Below are 21,366 nucleotides of genomic sequence, written 5' to 3'. Positions count from 1 at the left end.
ATCATTTCTATGGAATTGCGTTTAGTTTATGTGAACAAAGGAAAAGTAAAACGGGAAACCCAGCTCTCTTAATTGCAGAAATGATAACTCTCAGAAAGTATCAATTCCACACCTCTCGTATTAATGGCAACTTCACGTGCTGGATATATTACCAACAGTTAGAGGTACTTATTTTGAATACAACAAGGCCCCTAAACAAAAGTCAATTACTTCAGGGTAACTTGAAATGTATTTGAAAAAAAGAAGAAAAAAATCCCAAGAATAAAATGAATTTGAATTTTGCCTTAATCTCTGATTTCTGAATAACCTGTTGCATAAGAGGCAACTCTGCTGTAAATACTGAAGTCTCACTAGTTCAGTTAGCTGTCTCCATGGCTGGGCTTATCTGAGAGATCAAAGTGGAGTGGGTCTGCCTATTGTCACAAGTTGGTCACAAAGCAAAGAGGCATGGAGCTCTGCTAACAGCTGCCTGAGCAAGCAGCCAAAGAGAACAGCATGCATTGGGCCCTGATTCTGGCTGAGGCTGTGGCGTTTACTGGCTGGGAGGCCTAAGGCAAGAACTGAATGGAAGGAGCCCTCATCTACAGGCCTGTCAGCACCCACTGAAACAGTTCTCTTTGCAAACCCCTGAGGAGCAATGCACAAGCAAATTAAATGTCTCTAAGCCTATATGATGAACTTCACCTTCAACAAGAAGAAAAAAAGTTTTGAACTTAAAACAAAAGCTGGTGGAGTGGCTCAACCAATAAAAGCACCTGCCTAGCAAGCATGAGACCCTGAGTTCAAAACCCATTGCTGCCAAAAAAAAAAAGGAAAACAAACAAAAGACAAAAAGTAAAACTTGAGGACATCTTCTAACTTCAATAAAGGGTATTAATTTTTAGCCATAGCATCTGATAGCATATTATCATGTTAAGCCTTTTACATTCCTTTACTCAATTCCCTTTAACTAAAACATACAAAAATTGCTTTGAGACAATGATATGCAATTGTCTTCAGTAGAAAGATGTTTAGGAAATCTTATTTTAAATATATTTCACAAAACAAATGATAGCATTATCTAAAGTTCCACATGCTTTTCTTATATGTAATAGGATGCATGAGAAAAAAGTGATGAATCAAAAATTGAAAGGAGGGGCTAGAGGTGTGGTTCAGGTGGTAAGAGTGGTTGCCTATCAAGTGCAAGGCCCTGAGTTCAAACCCCAGTACTGCCACACACACACACACAAAAAAAAGTGGGTGGGCATGGTGGTATGCACCTATAGTCCCAGCTACTTGAGAGGATTGCTTGATCTTAGGAGTTCAATGACAGCCTGGACAGCCTACCAAGACCTTGTCTCAAAAAAAGAAAAGGGAGAAGAGACAGACCATGAAAGAAAGGAGAGGGGGTAAAATATCAAAATATCATATAAACTTCATTTTTTTCTCTGACCTTCCAGGGCATTTTATTCATAGCACCTGTATAATGCTAAATAAATTTGTCAGCCCTAGTAGAGTGCCTGTCACACAAATACTGAAACAAAGATTGCTTTAATTCAACTGTAAAACTACAAATAGCTTTATCTTTATTCACATAAGAGGTGGAAATGAGACTCAGCAATTCTAGAAATAATGAAAACAGTGACTTCTGGTGGCAGAAAACTGTACTTTGCCCCAATCTTTAATCACAGAAGAGTAAAAATAAAAACTTCATTGCATTTGATTTTTTTTTTTTTTTTGGCAGCACTGGGGCTTGAACTCAGGGCCTCACACTTGCTAGGCAGGAGCTCTCCCCACTTGAACCACTCCACCAGCCCTATTTGCCTAGGCTGGCCTCTGAACCATGATCCTCTGATCTCTGTCTCCTGAGTAGCTGGGATTACAGAAGTGAGCCACTGGTGTCCAGTTTATATTTGAAATTTTTAAATAGTAATACTGTGTTTTTTCCTTTAATTTGCAGAAATGTATTTTCTGACTAGAAGCAGGGGTATTGAGGGCAGTGATAATCTAATTTTCTATTTGGAACTTTACCTCCAAATCTATTGTGTCTTCTTAATGCAAATTACCAACAATGAAACCCTAACAAAACGCTGGCTGGCTCTCCATGTCAGTGATTCTGTTGGGAGAGAGAAAGGGAGGCCTTCACTAGTGGGAACTCTGAGGCAGGGTATGGAGGCCGTGTTCATGTTTATCAGAAGGGGGCATAACAACACACGGAGAAACTTGCTCATCAGGGAAAATTTACCCCCAGTATTCTTACTGAGGGTCATACTGATGCAACAATATGAATGAGCATTTTTCCAAGCGCAGTAACTCTAGGTAATTTGTTTGCAAAATTAGAAGAATGTTCAGTTCCTAAATGTGTGTCTGTGTGCGTGTGTGTGTGTTGCTGGCTACCTGTGTCTTGCGCGTGCTAGGCAAGCCCTCTACCCCTTAGCTACAGTCCTCTGAATTCCTACTTTTCACCTAGAATTTACAAAATTACAAACATCTGTCCATCACTCCTCATAATTCTTTTTAAGATGAATTTTAAAGCAGAAGTTTTATGTTTTTAGTGAGAAACACTCATTTGTTTGAGCTGGAAGGGAGTATAGCCCCTTATTTTACAAGGAAGGAAACAGAGTTAGTTGGAGACTTAATAACAGCTTTAAAATTCCCCGCCTGGTCCCCTTACCAACGCTTCTGAAGGCAGTTTAAAAAAAAAAGTGTATTTTTTTCTCTTTTTCATGGCACTGGAGTTTGAACTCAGGGCCTTGCACATGCTAGGCACTCACTTTACCCCTAGAGTCACTCCCAGCCCAAGAACAGGTATGTCCTTTAGCCTGTCACAGTAATATCACACAAAGTTTAGGTTACAAACACATGACCCTTCAATCACTTAAAATAATTATTTTTACCAGTAAAAAACAATTCATCATGCAGGCAACTTTTCTCTTGCTTGAGGCGAATAATCTCTTCTCGTTGTTCGTTGTTTTCTGTTGTCTTTTCATTTAGGTCCTCTTCATAAAAGAAGGAAAACAAGTCCTCAAATAAATACCACTTTCCTAAGAAAGCATATACTATGAACAACCTTTATGTCCTCAGCACCCCATTCCACTTACTCTGAAAATCCTGTGTATCTATAGCCAATGTACGGCTGTCCCTGGCAATGCTTCGCTACCTTTGGTCTGGCTAATCTCCCTGCCTCTCCTGTTACAGCCCAGGGAGACGCAGAGCAATCTTTAAAAATAAAAATTATTTGGCATTTCTCGGTAATAAGTCCCCCTAGGGCACTCAGGATGAGGTCAAAACTTATTACCATAAACTGCAAAGCCCCAATGACCTGACCTGTCCCTCTTCCCACCACTTTTCCTTCTTTCCCTCTATTCCTGATCTCCTCTTAGGTAGTTTGGATTTTGTCTTCTGTTCCTGGCACAGAGCTTCTAAAATCCATAGAACTTCCCAAGTGACAGGCATGTCTTTTGTTGTGCAAAAGGAGTCCCTCTTATAATCCCAGCACCTGGGAGGCCGAGGCCATAGAACCTAAAGTTTGAGGATACACAGGAAGACAGGTCTCAAAAAACCAAAACAAGCTGGCTCACACCCATAATCCTTGCTCCTTGGGAGACTGAGATTCAAGGTTTGAGGACAGCCTGGGCAAATAGTTCATGAGACTCTATCTTCAAAATAACCAGAGCAAAATGGACTGGAGGTGTGGTTCAAGTGGTAGAGCACCTGCTTTGTAAGCTGGAAGTCCTGAGTTCAAACCTCAGTTCCACCAAAGAAAGAAACAAACAGAAACTCCCCCTTGACCACACCAGAATTTATACTAATCAGGTCAAGTGGTGCCCTAGATAGCCTTGGGACCAGATTGATCACCAACAAGTCCTAGCAAGCAGAGCCCTTGAACTTTCAGCCCTGCCAAATAACATCCAATGGGGAGGGGTATGTGTGTGCGGAGACTGAGCTCTATAAAAACTGCTGAACAGATCTTTGAGCGCATTTCACTAGGTGAACACTTCAAGGCATTTGGAGCACTGTGCACAGAAGCCATTTCATCCATCTGCAGTTCCTGAGTTGCATCCTTTATAACATCCAAAAAAGGAGTAGGCTTCCCTGAGTTTTGAGGCATTCTAGCAAATGATGAAACCTGAGGTGGTAGTTGTGAATTCCTAATTTATAGCCAGTTGGTCAGAAATAGGTTAGCCCCCTGGGATTTGTGATGATGTCTTACTTAAGTAGGGACAGTCTTGGAACTGAGCTTTTTAACTTGTGGATATGACAGTTATAGGTAGATAGTGTCAAATTGTACTGAATTTCTGGACATCCAGTTGGTATAAAAGAAATGGAGAATTTGTTGGGATTAGAGAAAAAACTCAGAATGCCCCCACTTTAAAACCCACCCTGTGGTCTCTGCATTTGCTGTTCCTTCTGCTTACAAGGTTCTTGGCCCAGGTTTTCATATGACTGGTTCGTCCCACCTCCAGTTACAGCTCAAATGTTAACATTTCCAATTCGTCTGCTCAGTCCATTGAGGCTAAATGAGTCCATCTCCCTCACTCTCTGTTGACTTCCCATTGCCCTGCTTTTCATATTTAGTAAATACCGGATTTATAAAATATTTATAATACATAATATTGACATAATAGACTTCTTTCTACTTGAGTATCTTACCTAGGCATATAAAAACATCCAATAAGCACGAAGTAGCCACAATGTATCTTTAGTGCTGAACTATTAACTGCTGATCCAAACAAAAGAGGCCCCATGACACAGGACTTATATGACCTTGGCTTTGGCTGAAGCTACAAATGGGGATATTTGTATGATATTTATCAGAGTGAAGGCAGCATAAGGTCAGCTTTTTTAAATCACATCAATTGAGATAAATTTTCATAATTTCAGAATGTTTTAGTTGAAAGCAATGTAAACGGTCACTTAGCTCAGGAGCAGGTAGGAATCCCCCCACATGGCTCCCTTGCTTGAGTACCTCCAGGAAGAGAAATTCACTGCCTCTCAAGGTTCTCTACCATGGATAGGGAATATGGTTTTTTCATTGCTCCTAAGGTGGCTTGCTCCACAGTGCAACCAGTCCTCTTGTCTAATGCCATGGCCATATATAAAATAGGGTATCATGGGAGAAGACTGCTTCCAGGCAACAATTCTGCTTTGCCCACTTTCCAGCCTGCAAGAGAAAATGGGTCTCCATACCCTCTGTAGATAAATTCTGACACTGTCACCAATATCCACATTCAAATACGTACTACATGTAGCAAATATACACCAAGGTATTCGGTATTCCTTGACTCCATTTCACTACGAAACTTAAAGAATTCGTCAGAAAGAAGTGAATCATGCAATAGTAAGAACAAAAATAGAGAAAAACCAGAAAGAATTTGCAAAAATAAAACATGCACCGAAAAGTCACTGGAGACAATGTTGGTGGCCATTCTCTATTCCCTTGCTATGATTTTGCAACTACTCCCACAAACAGCAGAGTATTTCCCCACTGCTTGATTTGGGTTCAGCATGTGACTTGCTTCAGCCAACAGAAAGAAGCAGAAGTGACAGCATCTTGTGTCTTGGCCTAGACCTTAAGGTCCTCACATGTTTCTGCTTTTCTTTCCAGTTTCCGCCTTCACTATGGGAAGAAAGGCCCTGGCCAGCCCACTGGTGAGGAGATGAGGCCACACGAAGCAGGGCCGCCCTGATGAGACACTTTAGTTGGGTCCAATTGAGGCCGGCCGGCTCCCATGTGGACCAACTCCAGTTGCATGAATTTGATAAATGCTAGGACTCATGCTGCCGAGAACCCGCTGTTGTCTTCACACAGCACGTATAAGCAACAGGTAACTGGAATAGCCACCTAAACTAAAGCAAGACAGGTTGTTTTTGCTGTTGTTGTTGTTTTTAGTACTGGGGCTTGAACTCAGGGCCTACACCTTGAGCCACTCCACCAGCTTTTTTTTTTTGTGAAGGGTTTTTTCAAGGTAGGGTCTCACAAACTATTTGCCCAGGCTGGCTTTGAACCATGATCCTCCTAATCTCTACTTACCGAGTAGCTAGGATTACAGGAGTGAGCCACTGCTTTGTTTTTAAAATACCATGCACAATTAATATCCCAACTTTGTTATTAATCTTATAGTACAAAAATTGCACCATAATTTTATATAAATGAAACAGAGTTCATGCTAGGAACAGAGCTATTCTCACATATAAGAGTAAGTAAGCCCAAATGCAAAAATACATTCTTAAAATAATGTATTACCATCTTAAACTCACATCGCTTCCTTACCTTTTAGTTTGTTGACTTCAATCTTAAGTGCCTTCAATTTCTGCTTATAATCCTGCTTTTCTTTCACGATACAAGTCTCCACCATCTTAGCATCACGTAAAGCATGCTCTAACAATTTAAATTTACCCGAACAATCGGCAATGTGATTGACTGCCTCAATAATATCTTTGTCCTAAAACCAAGTTGAAAACTGTTATGCTAGATTTTTTAATTCCAGCTAATCAGTAAGAAAAGATGACACTTTTTAGATGGCGTTTGTAGCAGGGTTCTCTCTAAGCACTTCTCATGTTAACTCATTTCATCTTCACTGTAACACAATGAGGCAGGTACTGCTACTATCACTGAGTGACAGAGGAGTCAAAAGATACCAAAAGGTATCTCTACCTGCCCACGGCTACATAATTAGTCAGTCATAGAGCTGCCATTTGAACCTAGCTAGCGAGCCTCAGAAACCATGTGCTATATCTTGGAAGTTTAGAACCAGACAATTCAATAACTTTGGAAATTGGCATAGCAAGAGGAGGTTGGCAGCTCTTAGATAAAAAAATTATATGCATTACAGATAAATCCCATGGCCTAACATTTCCTCTCTCCTTTCAGCTTATTAGAATGACAGACTCCAAGATCTCATCCCAGTTCTAGCCAAATTAAAATCTTTTATTGTGGAGGCTATTTGAATTACAAAACGAAACATATCTGCTTCTTGAAAAGCCATTCCTACAATACCTAAAAGCTTAAAAGTAATGAGTTCTCACTCTCTCCCACTCACCTGAAATAACTATCATTAACAAGATTTACTCCTACTTAAACATAAGTGTTTCTACTGTAGTATCATGTAGGCATTCTGGAAAAACCTCACACCCTAGGAGGACTTATGGGGAGATAAAAGGGCTGGAGCAGTGCTGGGCAGGGTGGTTCACATCTGTAATCCCAGCTACTTGGCAGGCAGAGATCAGGAGGATCGAGTTTTGAGGCCAGCCCCGGTTAAAAAAAAAAGTTAGTGAGACCCCCACCTTAATAAACAAGCCAGGTACAGTGGTTCATAACCTGTAATTCCAGCCACACAGAGGCAGAAATTGGAGAACTGAAGTCTAAGGCCAGCCTGGGCAAAAAGCACAGGGCCCTATCTGAAAAGTAACTAATGCAAAAAGTGATGGTGGCATGGCTCAGTAGTAGAGTGCCTGCCTGATAGTATGAGGCCCTGACTTCACAGTTCATTACTGTTAGTAAAAAAAAAAAAATGCTGGGTAGACTACTTTAAAACCACTGGAAAGATGGGGGGGTGCAGCTCAGTGGTAGAGCACTTGCCTCATGTGCAGAAGGACTTGGGTTTTCAACTCCTACCACAACAAGCTGAACAAACAAAAAGAACAATGAAATTTTGTGACCAGGCCAGTTTAAAAAACTTTTGGTCCTAATGTTAAGTCAGTATCAGTAGAGACACAACCTTCACTCAATCCCTTTAAGCAGCCTTAAACCCAGGGCTCCTGCTTCCTCCTTTGATAAGTATGTCCTAGAGGGCAGTTGCTTCTAATAAAGACCATTTTCTTCAAAGTAAAATGCTAATTCTGGGTGTGCTGCTTCGTCAAGAATGCCCTGCTCTACAGTGGGGAATGTCCTTGCAGCACCTGCATTAGTACTCAAGGCTCTGTCTGAGATTGCTGTGACAGACACCATATAGGCCTCTATGAAAAGCTAACTCTGTGGATTTTAACATTTCCTCTTTAATTTTAAGGAAGCTTGCCCAAGATCATGTCAAAACACTAATGTGCCAGGAAAAATTACAAATGAATTAGCATGAATGTCCCATTAAACCGACATCATTCCTTTATTTACCAACTGTCAAAGATATGTGTTACAGTAGAAGAGATAGTGTATCATTGCATGTTGTACACTAGTGACTATCTAGTTATTGCTACCAGTTTTTCTTTTCACTTAAAAAAGCAATCTGATTGCCAATAACTCCAAAAGACCTAGCAAAATATACCTGGGAAGAACTCAGGCCTGCCAGGATATGGAATGGGCCTTGGAGACAGAAATCCATCCAGAAGTTGAGTCTTGCCTCCTATCCCAAACCTTTGGGAATATCGTTTTAAACTTGCTTCTCTCCCTCCTAAAAGGAGAATTTAAAAAGAAACTTTGGCAGCTTGCATTTCTGGGCTGCTAAGGGGCTCAGGTGAGACGATGCACATGAGTATACTTCGTAAGCTCCCAAGGACTCTGGCAATGGAGTATAACTAGTTAATTACCTTTAGCTTTATCATTGTAGTGAGAGCCTGTTCTCTAGCTTGTAATTGTCCTACTTGAGCAGAAAGTTCCACTAATGTGTTGCTGAGACTTTCATTTCTAGCCTACAAGGGAACAACACAGAAAATACTAATTGAGTCCTTTTAATGTTTTCATTACTGTCACTAGCTCATATTTCTACTTTGTTTTCTCTTTGTTTACTTAATGTTTTTAAGGAACGAAGTGGGCTAACTAAGCAATCATGAAAAAGAAATGAAAAAAGAAATACAAATATTATTTCTCTATTAACTCCAGCATTCTCTCAATACTTGCACTTGCCATACTGAACTGAATTACACTGGCTGTTTGTAAACATGTCTAGTTCCTACTTTTATGAATAATTTTAGCTTGGGAAGAAAGAATAAAATGAATAAATGAGAACTGTATACATAAGAGATTTCCTTCTGCTAGAAGCAGTAGCCTTAGTGAATTTTATACAACTTTTGTAAACTCTGTGCCAGGGTATATATATATATATACCATTATACATTTGTCAAGACCTCACAAAGTGTAAAACACAGTGAACCTGTATATCTGTGGACTGTGGGTGATAATGATGCATCTGTGTGAACTCATCAATTAAAACAAATGTGCCGGTCAGGTATGAGTGGCTCGTGCCTGTAATCCTAGCTCCTTGAATAGCTAAGATTGGGAGAATAGAAGTTTGAAGTCAGCCCAGGCAAATAGTTCAAGAGACCCCATCTTCAAAACTCCCAGAGCAAAATGGACTGGAGGAGTGGTTCAAGTGGTAGAGCACCTGCCTAGCAAGTACGAAGCCCTGAGTTCAAACCCCAGTCCCACAACAATCCCAAAACAACTCCACCAGTGCTGGGCACCAGTGGCTCACACCTGTAATCCTAACTACTTGGGAGGTTCAGATCATGAGGATCACAGTTCTAGGCCAGCCTGGGCCAAAGAAATTTGTGAGACTCCACGTCTATAGGAAAAAGTTAAGCGTGGTGGTGCGTGCCTGTCATCTAGCTATGACATGAAGAATAAAATAGGATTGAAGTCCAGGCTGGTTTGGCAAAAAGCAAGACAGTACCTCCAAAATAACCACGGCAAAAGAGACTAGAGGCATAGCTCAAGTGGTAAAGTGCCTGCCTAGCCAGTATGAATCCCTGAGTTCAAATCCCAGTACCCCCCCCAAAAAAAACCCAAATGTACCACCAGACCAGGCACTGGTGGCTCACACCTATAACCCTAACTACTTGAGAGGCAGAGATTAGGATTGTGGTTCAAGGCCAGCCCAGGAAAACAGCTGAGACCTCATCTCAAAAATACTCAACACATACACACACACACATACATACACACACCAAAAAAAAACTACGGGGGGCCAGCAAAGTGGCTCAAGTGGTAGAGTACCTGCCTAGAAAGTATGAGGCCCTGAGTTCAAACCCAAACCCCAGTACCAAAAGAAAAAAAAAAGTACGACCAAGATGCAGGACATCAGCAGCGAGGGAGGCTGAGTATGTGGACACAGGATATATATGGGAACTCTCTACACTTTCCACTCAATTTTGCTGTGAACCTACAACTAATTTTAAAATAAGATTTACTAATTTAAAGAGGAATCTTCCATTTTTTATCCAACATTTCTACGTATTCTAAGCAATTTTTTTTACTTACTTTATAGCTAGAAACCATCTAGAATAGCACTCTAAAATGCACAAAACATGCTGGCCATGAGGACACATGACTGCAATCCCAGCACTTGAGAGGCTGAGGAAGGAGGATCCAGAATTCAAGGATGGCCTGGGCTATATAGTGAGTTCAAGGCAAGCCTGTGCTACACAGTGTAAGACCCTGCCACAAAAAACTAAAACCAAAAATAAATAAACTCTGTCCTCTTACTGTGAATTAGTGAGACTCTCATTATCAAGACCTATTATGCATATCATTATGAAATAACAATATGAAGAATATAACCAAAAAACTGGCTTTTTCTTTGTTCCTTACAATAAATGAGCTTAAAAATTATCTGATGACTGACCAGTTAGAATAGAAAACTAGTGCACACCTAAAATTCCAGCAGTTGGGAGGGGAGGCAGGAGGATCACATATTCAAGAGCACCTGAGCAACCTGAGACCCTGCCTCAAAATAAAAAAGGGCTAGGTTACAAGCTCAGTGGTAGAGCATCTGCCCAGCATGCACTAAGTCCTGGAAGGAGAAAGGAAGACAAGAAGGAAGGGAAGAAAGGAAGGAAGGAGGGAGGGAAGGAGGGAGGAAGTCAGAATTCAGAAAGCAGCATTTAAAACTAGAACTTGACAGTATTCATTTCAGACTCTCAGAATAAACCATTGTTGATAAAATGGACAATGCTACTAAACCAAATGGCAAAACAAAAAAAGGTCTGTAATGAAGCTTTATGTGTAAGATAGAACAGTGCTATGCAGTTAACCAAAACAGTGGGTGGGATGCACAAGTAGGATGGGTGAATGGATGGATGGAGACACATGTATGTATGTGTGTTTATATGTACACACACATACATACATATATACACATGCATTCATACACATACATGAATTTTTTTTTTTGTAGCACTGGAGTTTGAACTCAGGAACTCATGCTTGCTAGGCAGGCACTCTACCACTTGAGCCACTCCACCAGCCTGTTTTGGGTTGGTTATTTTTCGAGATAGGGTCTTGAGAACTATTTGCCTGGGCTGACTTTGAACCGTGATCCTCCTAATCTCTGCTTCCTGAGTAGTTAGGATTACAGGCGTGAGCCACCAGCAACCAGCTTTTCCTTGCTCTGAACCTAAACAGCTAAATTGTACCTAACCAAACCCAGCTCACACTTTTCTCCTCTTCTAAGCTCCAGTCACAGGTCTCTCCTTTCCATACATGGACTTTTAATGCTGACATTTAAATCTAATTTTCAATAATTGAAAAAAAAGAATTTGGACTAGAGAGGCTTATCAAAAACAAAAACCATGCCTGGGCACAGTGGTGCATGCCTGCAATCCCAGTGCTCGGGAAGCAGAGGCAGAAGGACAGGAGGATCTTGTTTGAGGCCAGCATGGACTACAAAGAAAGACCCGTCTCAAAAATATAAATGCATAATCAAACAAATCAATCACTCTATCAATAACTAACCTCAAGGTCTTCAGAGAGGAGGGAAGAATGTGTTGCTTTTTGAACCATCTCCTGAAGCTGTAGCTGAGTCTTTCGAAGAGCTGTTTGACATTCGATTTGATTGGATTCAAGGACTTTCACCTTCTTCATGAGTGACTTGATTATTTCAGTTCTTTTTTGTAGCTCACCTGAAGGAATTTTCATCAATAACTTATTTGTGGTTAGATCCAAAACTTAAAATGTAGTATTTTCAAAATCTGTGGTTAAGAGCAAACATCTGCTAAAGAATTTTTTAGAGGACAATTCTTTTAAAACATTTTATTGTGAAATCCACAATACTCATCAGGTGCTGGTGGTTCACGCCTGTAATCTTAGCTACTCAGGCGACAGAGATCAGGAGGATCCCAGTTCAAAGCCAGCCCAGGCAAATAGTTCACCAGAACTATCTTGAAAAAACCCAAAACAAAAAAAGGCCTGGTGGAGTAGCTCAAGTGGTAAGAGCACCTGCCTGGCAAGGGTGAGTCCCTGAGTCCAAACTACAGTGCCACCAAAAAAAGAAATGCACAATACTATACTTAATCAAGAAGAAGAACATGTGGGTTGGGGTGCAATAGCTTATGCTGTAATCCAGTTATGCAGGAGGCAGAGATGGGAGGATCATGGTTTGAGGCCAGCTGAGCCAAAAAAGTTAGTGAGACTCCATCTCAAAAAACAAGCCAGAGCTAAGCACCGGTGGCTCATGCCTATAATTCTAGCTACTTAGGAGGCTGAGATAGGAAGGATTGAGGTTTGAGGCTAGACCAGGTAAACAATTAGTGACACCTCATTTCCAAAATAACCCAAGCAAAATGGACTGGAGGTATGGCTCAAGTGGTAGAGTGCCTGCTTCACACCAAAAAGAAAAAAACAAAAGAAAAAAAAAGTCAAGTGTGGTGGATCACTTCTGTAATTCCAGCAACTCCGGAGGGGGGAAATATGAGGATCACAGTCTGAGGCCAGCCATGGGCAAACATGAAAGATCCCGTATGAAAAATACCTAAAGCAAAAAGGGTGGGGCTGGGAGTATAACTAAAGTGGTAGAGCACATGTCTAGCAAGCATAAGGCCCTAAATTCAAATCCCAATTCTGCCAAAGTTTAAAAAAATAAAAGAGAATGCTGACAGCAACTCAGAAGCCCCTTGGATGTCACATCTTAAAGACAATCTCTCCAATTTCCACCTTCCTGGCCACTCCACCATTATCTTAATCATTTCCTTGGTTTTTGTTTTGTTTTTTAATTTTTGGTTTCTTGGCAGTACTGGGGTAGAACCCAGGGCCTGAGTTCCATCTAAGCATACTCTACCACTGAGCTATAACCCCAGTCTAGAATCAACCTTTCAATAAGATCCTTAGGCAATTCACATGTACATTAAACAGGGGGTAAGTTCCTAGAAGAGGAGTGCTTGAAACATTGCTGGAACATGTTCTAACTACAGGTATATTTCTTTTTTGGAGACAGGGTCTCACTATGTAGCCCAGGCTAGCCTTGAACTTGTGAACCTCCTGCCTTCACCTCCAGGGTGCTGGGATCTTAGGCAGGTACTACCATGCTTAGTGTTGGAATATTTCTTTGTTTTGTTTGGTTTTTTGTTTGTTTGTTTGCACTGGGGTTTGAACTCAGGGCCTCATGCTTGCTAGGCAAGTGCTCTTTCCACTTGAGTCACTCGGCCAGCCCCTTTTTTTTTTAACTGGGGTTTGAACTCAGGGCTTTGTGCTTGGAAGGCAGGATTCTACCACTTGATCTATGCCCCCAAACCCAGAATATTTCTTATAGGATATGTATATTTTCACCTTTACTAGACATTATGAAACAATTTCCCAAAACAGTTGTGACTCTGTATCTTCCCAAATAACTACTAATTAGGTCCGACCCCTCTCAGCTTTCAAGACCAGATGGGGCTTTACAGGGCAGGGTGGCTATAGACATGGCTTCACATCTTTATCAACACCTGATAATTATTGTCAGTCTGCTAAGTTTAAAGTGGCATCTCATTGTGATTTTTATTTGTATCTCCCTAATTACTAATGAGAATGAGAACCTTGTAGTACATTTATTGGTTACTCAATTTTCCTTTTTCGATGAAGTGCCTATTTAAGGTTTTCTGTGTGTATGATACTAGGGATCCAACTCAGGGTTTCATGTTCCACCACTAAGCTGCATCCCCATCCCACATCTTGCTCATTTTAAAACCAGATCCTGCTGTGCGCCGATGGCTCACACCCATAATCCTAGCTACTCAGGAGGCAGAGATCAGGAGGATCGTGGTACAAAGTCAGCCCTGAGCAAACAGTTCTCAAGACCCTACCCCCAAAAAAACCCATCACCAAAAGGGCTAGCAGAGTGGCTCAAGTGGTAAGAGCACCTGCCTTGCAAGTGTAGGCCCTGAATTCAAACCGCAGTGCCGCAAAAAAAATTAAAAAAATAAAATAAATAAAATCAGATCCTGATGGCTATATGTAATCTTTGTTATATAGGCTATCCTTGTTCTTCAACATGTTTATATAAAATATTATGCTACATTTAATGAGCGATCTTTTTTCTTTCTTGTATTTTTTCCACATTTATTTATTTATTATAATTTTCAAGGATGGTAATGGGGACTGAACTCAAGGCCTCATGCTTGGCACTTGACTCATTGAGCCATGCTCTCAGTTCTTTTGCTTTTAGCTTATTTTTCAGATAAGTTCTCATGTTTTTGTCCTGGCTGGCCTCAGATTACAATCCTCCTAACTCCGCATGCTAAGTAGCTGCTGGTTATTTTTTTATTTTTTTGAGTAATCATTTTAATCACTGTATGTGTGTATGTACATCTGTGGGTGTGGTCAGACTAAAGTCAGATGATCATCAAATAAATAGAAAAATGAAAAGTATTTAGATCATGTTTACCGAAACCACTGTATGACAGAAATAAAAAAGAAGGCTATTTATTAAACATATATTCCCTAGCTAATATATGCTAGTAATAATCTACCATCAATGGAACACTGAGATTGAAATTAAAAATTGGTACAAAGCCTGGCACAGGGCTCACACCTGTAATCCTAGCTACCAGGGAGGTGGAGATCAGGAGGATCATGGTTCAAGGCCAGCCTGGGCAAAAAGTTCCCAAGACCCCATTTCAACCAATAAAAAGTGGGGCATAGTAATGCACGCCTGTCATCCATCTATGTGGGAATCAGAGGATCACAGTTCAGGCCATAAACACAAAACCCTATCTCAAAAATAACCAAAGCAAGCCAGATGAGTGGCTCAAGCTTGTAATCCTGGCTACTCAGGATGCTGAGATTGGGATTGCAATTTGAGGCAAACAGTTTATGAGATCCCCCATCTTAACAAAAAAAGCTGAGCATGGTGGTACACTCTATGTCAGGAAGTGTGAAACAGGACAACTGCAGTCCAGATTAACCAGGTAAAAAGCAAGACCCTATCTCCAGACCAGAGCAAAAAGGGCTGGTAGTGTGGTGTAAGTGATTAAGTGCCTACCTAGCAAGCACAAAGTCCTGAGTTCAAACAGTACTACCACAAAAACAAAACAAAACAAAAAAAAAACAAAACAAAGCAAAAAGGGTGGGTGATATAGCACTTGCCTAGCAGGTGCAAGGACCTGTGTTCTAACACCAGTACCACAAAAACAAAACAAAACAAAACACATACACACACACATACATATATATATATATATATATATACACACATATATATGTATGTGTGTATATACATATATATGTATGCACATATATACATGTATATGGCACAAAAGAAAATTTTTATAAGCTATTTTTGAGAATGCTATAATTTTCAAATATGATCATTTTTGGTACTTAAAAACAAATTCAATACCAAAAGTTTAAAATCTTTACATCAGTTCAAGAGAAATGGTGAGTCACTTGGCATCTTTATTTATATTCTTGCTCAAAACTTCTTTAGATTCACCCTTGATGCTCTTGGTTTTTTATTTTTTTGTTTTTGTGTGACCCAGGGCCTCACACATGCAAGACAAGTACTCTCCATTGAGCTACATCACCAGCCTTCACCAATGTTAATTGCAGCTCTACTGAGCATCTTTCCTATCGCTTCTCGGCCTTTTGGCTAAGATCAAGTGTAGTATCTGAGCATCTTTCCTACACTTAAGTACTTTGTCCTACTTTATCTGAGTCAATTTGTAAATGTGGCTATTAGTAAAGTCATCAATCCTATCTTCAATGAGACTAAACCCCAGGACAGCAGGTCCCCTCGAGCTCTTTCGACATGCTGCCACACAGAAGTGCACAACAGATGTTTCTGGATGTATCTCTGACCTTCTAATTTGCTGCAACGTTCCTCCAGAGTCAACACTTTCTGCCGATCTTCTTCCCATGAAAGAAGTTGTCTTTGATGCACTGCGACCATATCATTGAGCTCTTTATCGCGATCTTTCAGTTCTCCAATGAGCAGATGCAGTTCCTTCCGTTGTTTCTCAATAGTGGAATTCTCAACTTCTGACTCAATGTTCTAAACATGGAAAGTGGTTTACATCAAAATAAAACTGAGTCACATAAATCAGCCAAAGTTTATTTTCTAAATAATTGTATTTTTTTGCTGGCAATTCTAATAGACCAGCAAACAGTGAATTAAGTCTTATTCACTGTTAAGAATAATCCCTCAAATTATACACGTTTAAAACAAGTTCAAACCTACCATAAGTCTGCCTCTCTCATTTTCTGTCACATCACACACAATTCTTCAAAAAATGGGACTGATTCCAAAACCTCCCCTGGCTAACCACAAAGAAACATGTTTCTGCCTTATCTCCCTCTTTGGTGTTAACCTTCCTGTCCCAATCAACAATGTTATCCCCCACCTTGCCCCAGCAATTTTTTTTTTTATTTTTAATGAGTATGAAATCCAGGGACTTGTGTATGCTAAGCACATGTTCTACCACTGAGCTACAGCCCCATCCCCTACCCCAGCAATTTTGGAGTAACCAAATAAAAAGTAAATGTGAAATAATCAGTTTAAATATAAATAATGTAAATAATTCTTATCAAATAATAGGAATTTTAGTCTATAAGAAAGGAACTAAAGCCTAAATATTCACACCTATATACAAGCTACCAAGGACAATTTAATATTATTCGTGGTTCTTTGGGCTGGGGTTGTGGCTCACATAGTAGAGTGCCTACCTAGCAAGCCAAGGCCCTAAGTTCAAACTCCAGCACCGCATCCCCCTCAAAAATACATAGATATGCAAAATATATATGTATGTATGATATGTATATAGTTAGTGGTCCATACTCAACATATCTAATTAAAAACAAATTCTGTAAGGAAAAATTTCACATATACACAAAAGAGAACAGTGTCATAAATTATCATATACCCAGTACCTAGGTTCCACCATCACCAAGATTTTGTTATATTTGCTTCAATTTTCTTTTCTTTTTTTTTTTTTTTATTACTGACAAAAATACACCATTTCCCCTTACATTATTCCATATGCATCTCTCTCTCTTTTTTTTTTGCAGTACTGGGGCTTGAACTCAGGGCCTTTACCTTGAGCCACTCCACCAGCCCTTTTTTGTGAAGGGTTTTTCGAGATAGGGTCTTGCAGAACTATTTGCCCAGGCTGGCTTTGAACCTCAATCCTTCTGATCTCTGTCTCCTGAGTAGCTAGGATTACAGGTATGAGCCACCGGTGCCTGGCCATATGCAGCTCTTAAAATAAACATTTCTTATATAACCATGATCCATTTTCCTACTTAACAATATTATATACAATAGTGAGCACACACGTTCTAAAGTCTAGCACATTGAAGTTGATCTTATCAGTGTGTGAATCCAGAGTTATAGCCACTTGTTGGTGGCTCCATATAATCTTGGACAAGTTATATAACTTCTCTAAACCTCAGTTTCCTCCTCTGTAAAACAACAGTAATTTAACCTTTTTTTTTTTTTTTCAGTACTGGTGTTTGAACTCAGGGCCTACACCTTGAGCCACTCCACCAGTCCTTTTCTGCTATGGGTTTTTTATGATAGGGTCTCATAACGTATTTGCCTGGGCTGGCTTTGAACCTTGATCCTCCTGATCTCTGCTCCTGCGTGGCTAGGATTATAGCCATGAGCCACTGGCTCCCGGTTCTTCAACCTCTTAAAGTTGTGTGGATTAAGCAAGATTTAGCACCCTGCCTGGCATGCAGTCAGCAAACTTTAGTTATTATTGAGGCTGTAAACCACATGTTGAACTACAGTACCGTTTGTGTCTATGAAGTGTTACTTTAAAAGTTGTCTTAATGCAGTACTTAAAGAGTTTACCACAGACCCATGTACACCATTACTGCTTCTTAAAAAAACAAGACTTATAAACAAATAATGATGATGAATTAGACTTACTTACTAGTAACCAAACACAGAAAATGGAATTTGGAGTCAAAGGATTCCAAGTCACAAGACTTGAGTCCCAGTCTTTGGTTAGTCATGCATTCATTCAACAAATATTTACTGAGTGCCTGTGGCTGGAGACACAGCAATGAGGCCACCAGCCAGAGAAGCATATATTACAGAGCAGGAAAAAGATTAGTCAAGTATACAAAAGGCGTTCATGTCACCCTACACTGCTAAGGCAAACCTGGGGTGGGTTCACTTCCAAAATTGTTAAAATGGAGTCATAATAAAAATGCCTCTGTAGCCGGCGCTGGTGGCTCGCACGTGTGTAATCTTAGCTACTTGGGAGGATGAGATGAGGAGGATCAGAGTTCGAGGCTAGCCTGGGCAAATGGCTCCCATCTCCAAAACAACCAGAGCAAAACGGACTGGAGGTGTGGCTCAGGCGGTAGAGCGCCTGCTTTGCAAGTGCAAAGCCCTGCGTTCAAATTCCAGTCCCACCCAAAAGAAAAAGGTCGTCCCTGCACTCGCCAGGTAGGGACATCAAGCGGGGTACTTATAGAGGCGCAGCTATGGGAGTCACTGTCATCGTTAAATAGGGAGCCCCCGGCCCTGGCGGCTGGTCTTTGGGTCCGGGCTGAGTTCCGTTTTTACTAGGCTAAGGGCCCGGGCGCGACGCCACCCGCAGGCCCCGCTTTGGCCGGCATGCACGCCTCCTCCAGCCGTCCGCCCGCTGCTCGCACCCCGAGCGCCGCTCACCTGGCGCCCGGCGAGGAAGATCGCCGGAGGGTTCATAGGTGTGGTCGGTGCGGCAGCGTCACCTTAGAAACGCCATAGGCGCGCCTGGCCGGAGAGGCGGGGGCGAGCCCGGAGCCCCGGACCCCGCGCCGTCGCCGGCCCTCGCGAGCCCGCCCAAACCGCCAACCCCGCGCCCTCGCGCCGACGGCGTCGCGCTTGGTGGTGGCGGGCGGGGGGGGGGAGGGGGGGAAGGCGAGGAGAGGGGAAAAGGGGCGGGGCGCCGCACCGGGTCTCGCGACACTTGGGGCTACGCGCGCGATCTCCGCGCGCCTTGCAGGTGGAGCTGTGCGAGACTGCGGGATCCCGGCTGGCTGGCTTCCCGTTACCCAGCTCTGTAGGGCCGCGTCGGCGGACTTGGTTTAATGAGCTGCTCCTTCTCCATCCTCCCCTACTAAACTTGGCACTCAGTAAGAGTGCAGGCAGACGCCGAGTCCTGGTCACCCTAGCAGGCTGGTCTAAACCAAGAATCGCACAAGAGGGAAAAAACTATGCATACAAAATACGTATTTGCACTTGAATCCCTGGCACTTTAGAGGCTGAGGTCGGAGGATCGAGAGTTGAAGTCAGCTTGGGGTACATACATAAACTCTTTCTTAAAAAAACGTAAGTCTACAGAATTTACCATGTTCTAGCTTTTCAATCTAAACTTTTCCACGTGGTTCTGCAGTCACAAATTGCATTACCGGCAGGACAATGCCCAATACGAAATACTTCTTTATTTTTTGGTTGAATGTGAATTAGCAAAACCTGTCAACGTGTTCATGAAACAATCTGGAAATGGAAAAACATGACTTCTTGCGTTGACGCTTTCTCAATTTAGGTGACACCTATCTCCTTAGGTTAGAAGCACTCACAAGATGATGTGTCAATTGGGTATATTCCTGGAAGGAAGACCACCACTTACAGCATCTTCACGCCCAGGAGCGCTCCTCTTTCCATTTCTCCCTACTTTGTCCTGCTCTGCTCAATAAATCTTTGCTGGCCTTCCAGTAAGTAAAGAGGTAAATACAGCCTAGGAGTAAGTGTGGTGGAGAAACAAAGAGGACGGTGGGCTCAATCTTCAGTTTTTGAATTGAAGAGTATTCATGTGCTTTAAGACGTCACCATTTTAGGATTGGGGATTTTTCAAGGATGCCCCAAAGTGCCACTGTCCACTAGGCAACCATGTCCCCAACACTCACTGACTCACTGTAAAATGTATACTGATAGAAGAAAGACATGGGGCTCATCTTATGATTATGCTTGAAGGTGGTAAAGGGAGTATGAGTGACAAGGTGCAAATCAAAAATCTCAAAATCTTAGATTTACCACCACAGGTTTTCTTTAAAACAAAAAATACAATAACATACAAAAAAGAGAAGCTACTGCTTTTCAAATGACACGAAAATGAAAGCCTCAAGAATTACAATGCAGCTAATTTTACAGTCTAACACAAACTGAAATCCTGAATGGACTCACTAGGGTCTCTACCCTAATGATTTCCTAAGTAAAGGAACTTAGTAAGCACCTAAAACTTCAAATGGATCTTTAAATTAGTGATTTATGAACTTTTTCTTTTTGGTGGGATTGGGATTTGACCTCAGGGATTCGTGCTTGCAAAGCAGGCACTCTACCACTTGAACCATACCTCCAGTGTAATTTGTAACATTTAAAGTGAGAAAGCTACAAAGATCCTGTCTTAAGCAAGTTGATTACTGGAAACTTTTATGTAATAACTAATTTTTAAAAATCAGATTCAGCATCAATTTTTAAAAAATAAAACAGCCATGTGTGGTGGAAACTATCTGTAATCCCAGCAGGCTGAGGCAAGGGGATGGAACAATTCAGAGCCAACCTGAGCTACATAAGACCCTGTCTAAAAAACCAAAACAGCAGGGCATCAGTGGCTCATGCCTGTAATCCTAGCTACTTAGGAGGCACAGATCACGAGGATCACGGTTCAAAGCCAGCTAGGGCAAACAGTTCAAGAAACCCTATCTCAAAAATACCCATCACAAAAAGGGCTGGTAGAGTGGTTCCAGGTGAAGGCCCTGAGTTCAAACCTCATTATCACAAAAAAAAAATTGTATTTTTGCATTTGAAGTTGCCAGCTTAATCATGGCAAATCTCTTACACATGAGAGATAAGGCTGCTTAAAGGTTCATACTCTTTTTTTTCCTAAAAACACTAGATTGTGAGAATGTGAATTAAAGTCAATCTTTGAACTGTGGAAATTTTAATCAGATTAAATTATATAACATATTACATTTCAAGTCAAAGAAAAGCTCAGATGTTATCCACAAGGACAATTTTAATCTTGCATTTTCCCACAGTAACATCCACTGCTGGCCCTATATGGATTGAAGGTGCATTTGCAAAGAACTGTGAACATTAAAACTCTTTACAGGAACTTGCACACGGGATCTTCCAGCACCAACAGAATATGATCAAAATACACACCAAATGGTCTTGATGGATAAATTTGCTTTACTAGGTAATGCTACTGAGTAAAATTCAGTCAATGAGGAATTTTATTTTTAAATTTACATCTTTATTACACATCTAA

At 41.2% G+C, this 21,366-nt stretch overlaps 1 protein-coding gene and 1 pseudogene across 11 annotated transcripts in view; one reads left to right on the top strand and one right to left on the bottom strand.

Moving 5' to 3' along the window:
• Ccdc62 (coiled-coil domain containing 62) overlaps positions 1-18,982 on the bottom strand; it is a 37,321-nt gene extending 18,339 nt beyond the window's left edge. For 9 of the 11 annotated variants that reach the window (XR_012443545.1, XR_012443546.1, XR_012443547.1 and 6 more), the window contains exons 1-6: positions 18,783-18,982; positions 15,962-16,154; positions 11,645-11,811; positions 8,503-8,604; positions 6,254-6,425; positions 2,877-2,978 (exon numbers count right to left, since the gene is read on the bottom strand). Coding sequence is in view for 6 of the 11 variants with exons in the window: in XM_020159467.2 (XP_020015056.2) it covers positions 2,877-2,978; positions 6,254-6,425; positions 8,503-8,604; positions 11,645-11,811; positions 15,962-16,154; positions 18,783-18,818 (772 nt within the window). In the remaining 5 variants the exon portion in view is untranslated. The remainder of the gene's footprint in view (positions 1-2,876; positions 2,979-6,253; positions 6,426-8,502; positions 8,605-11,644; positions 11,812-15,961; positions 16,155-18,782) is intronic. The other 2 variants (XM_074061152.1, XM_020159468.2) reach the window with 2 other exon arrangements.
• LOC141419052 (U2 spliceosomal RNA) lies at positions 15,733-15,813 on the top strand (annotated as a pseudogene).
• Positions 18,983-21,366: the final 2,384 nt, after the last annotated feature.

Source organism: Castor canadensis, chromosome 18 (assembly GCF_047511655.1).
Source record: "Castor canadensis chromosome 18, mCasCan1.hap1v2, whole genome shotgun sequence".
NCBI classification, from domain to species: domain Eukaryota; kingdom Metazoa; phylum Chordata; class Mammalia; order Rodentia; family Castoridae; genus Castor; species Castor canadensis.
Note: the sequence above shows the minus strand (reverse complement) of the source record. Positions and strands in the feature narration are given on the sequence as shown.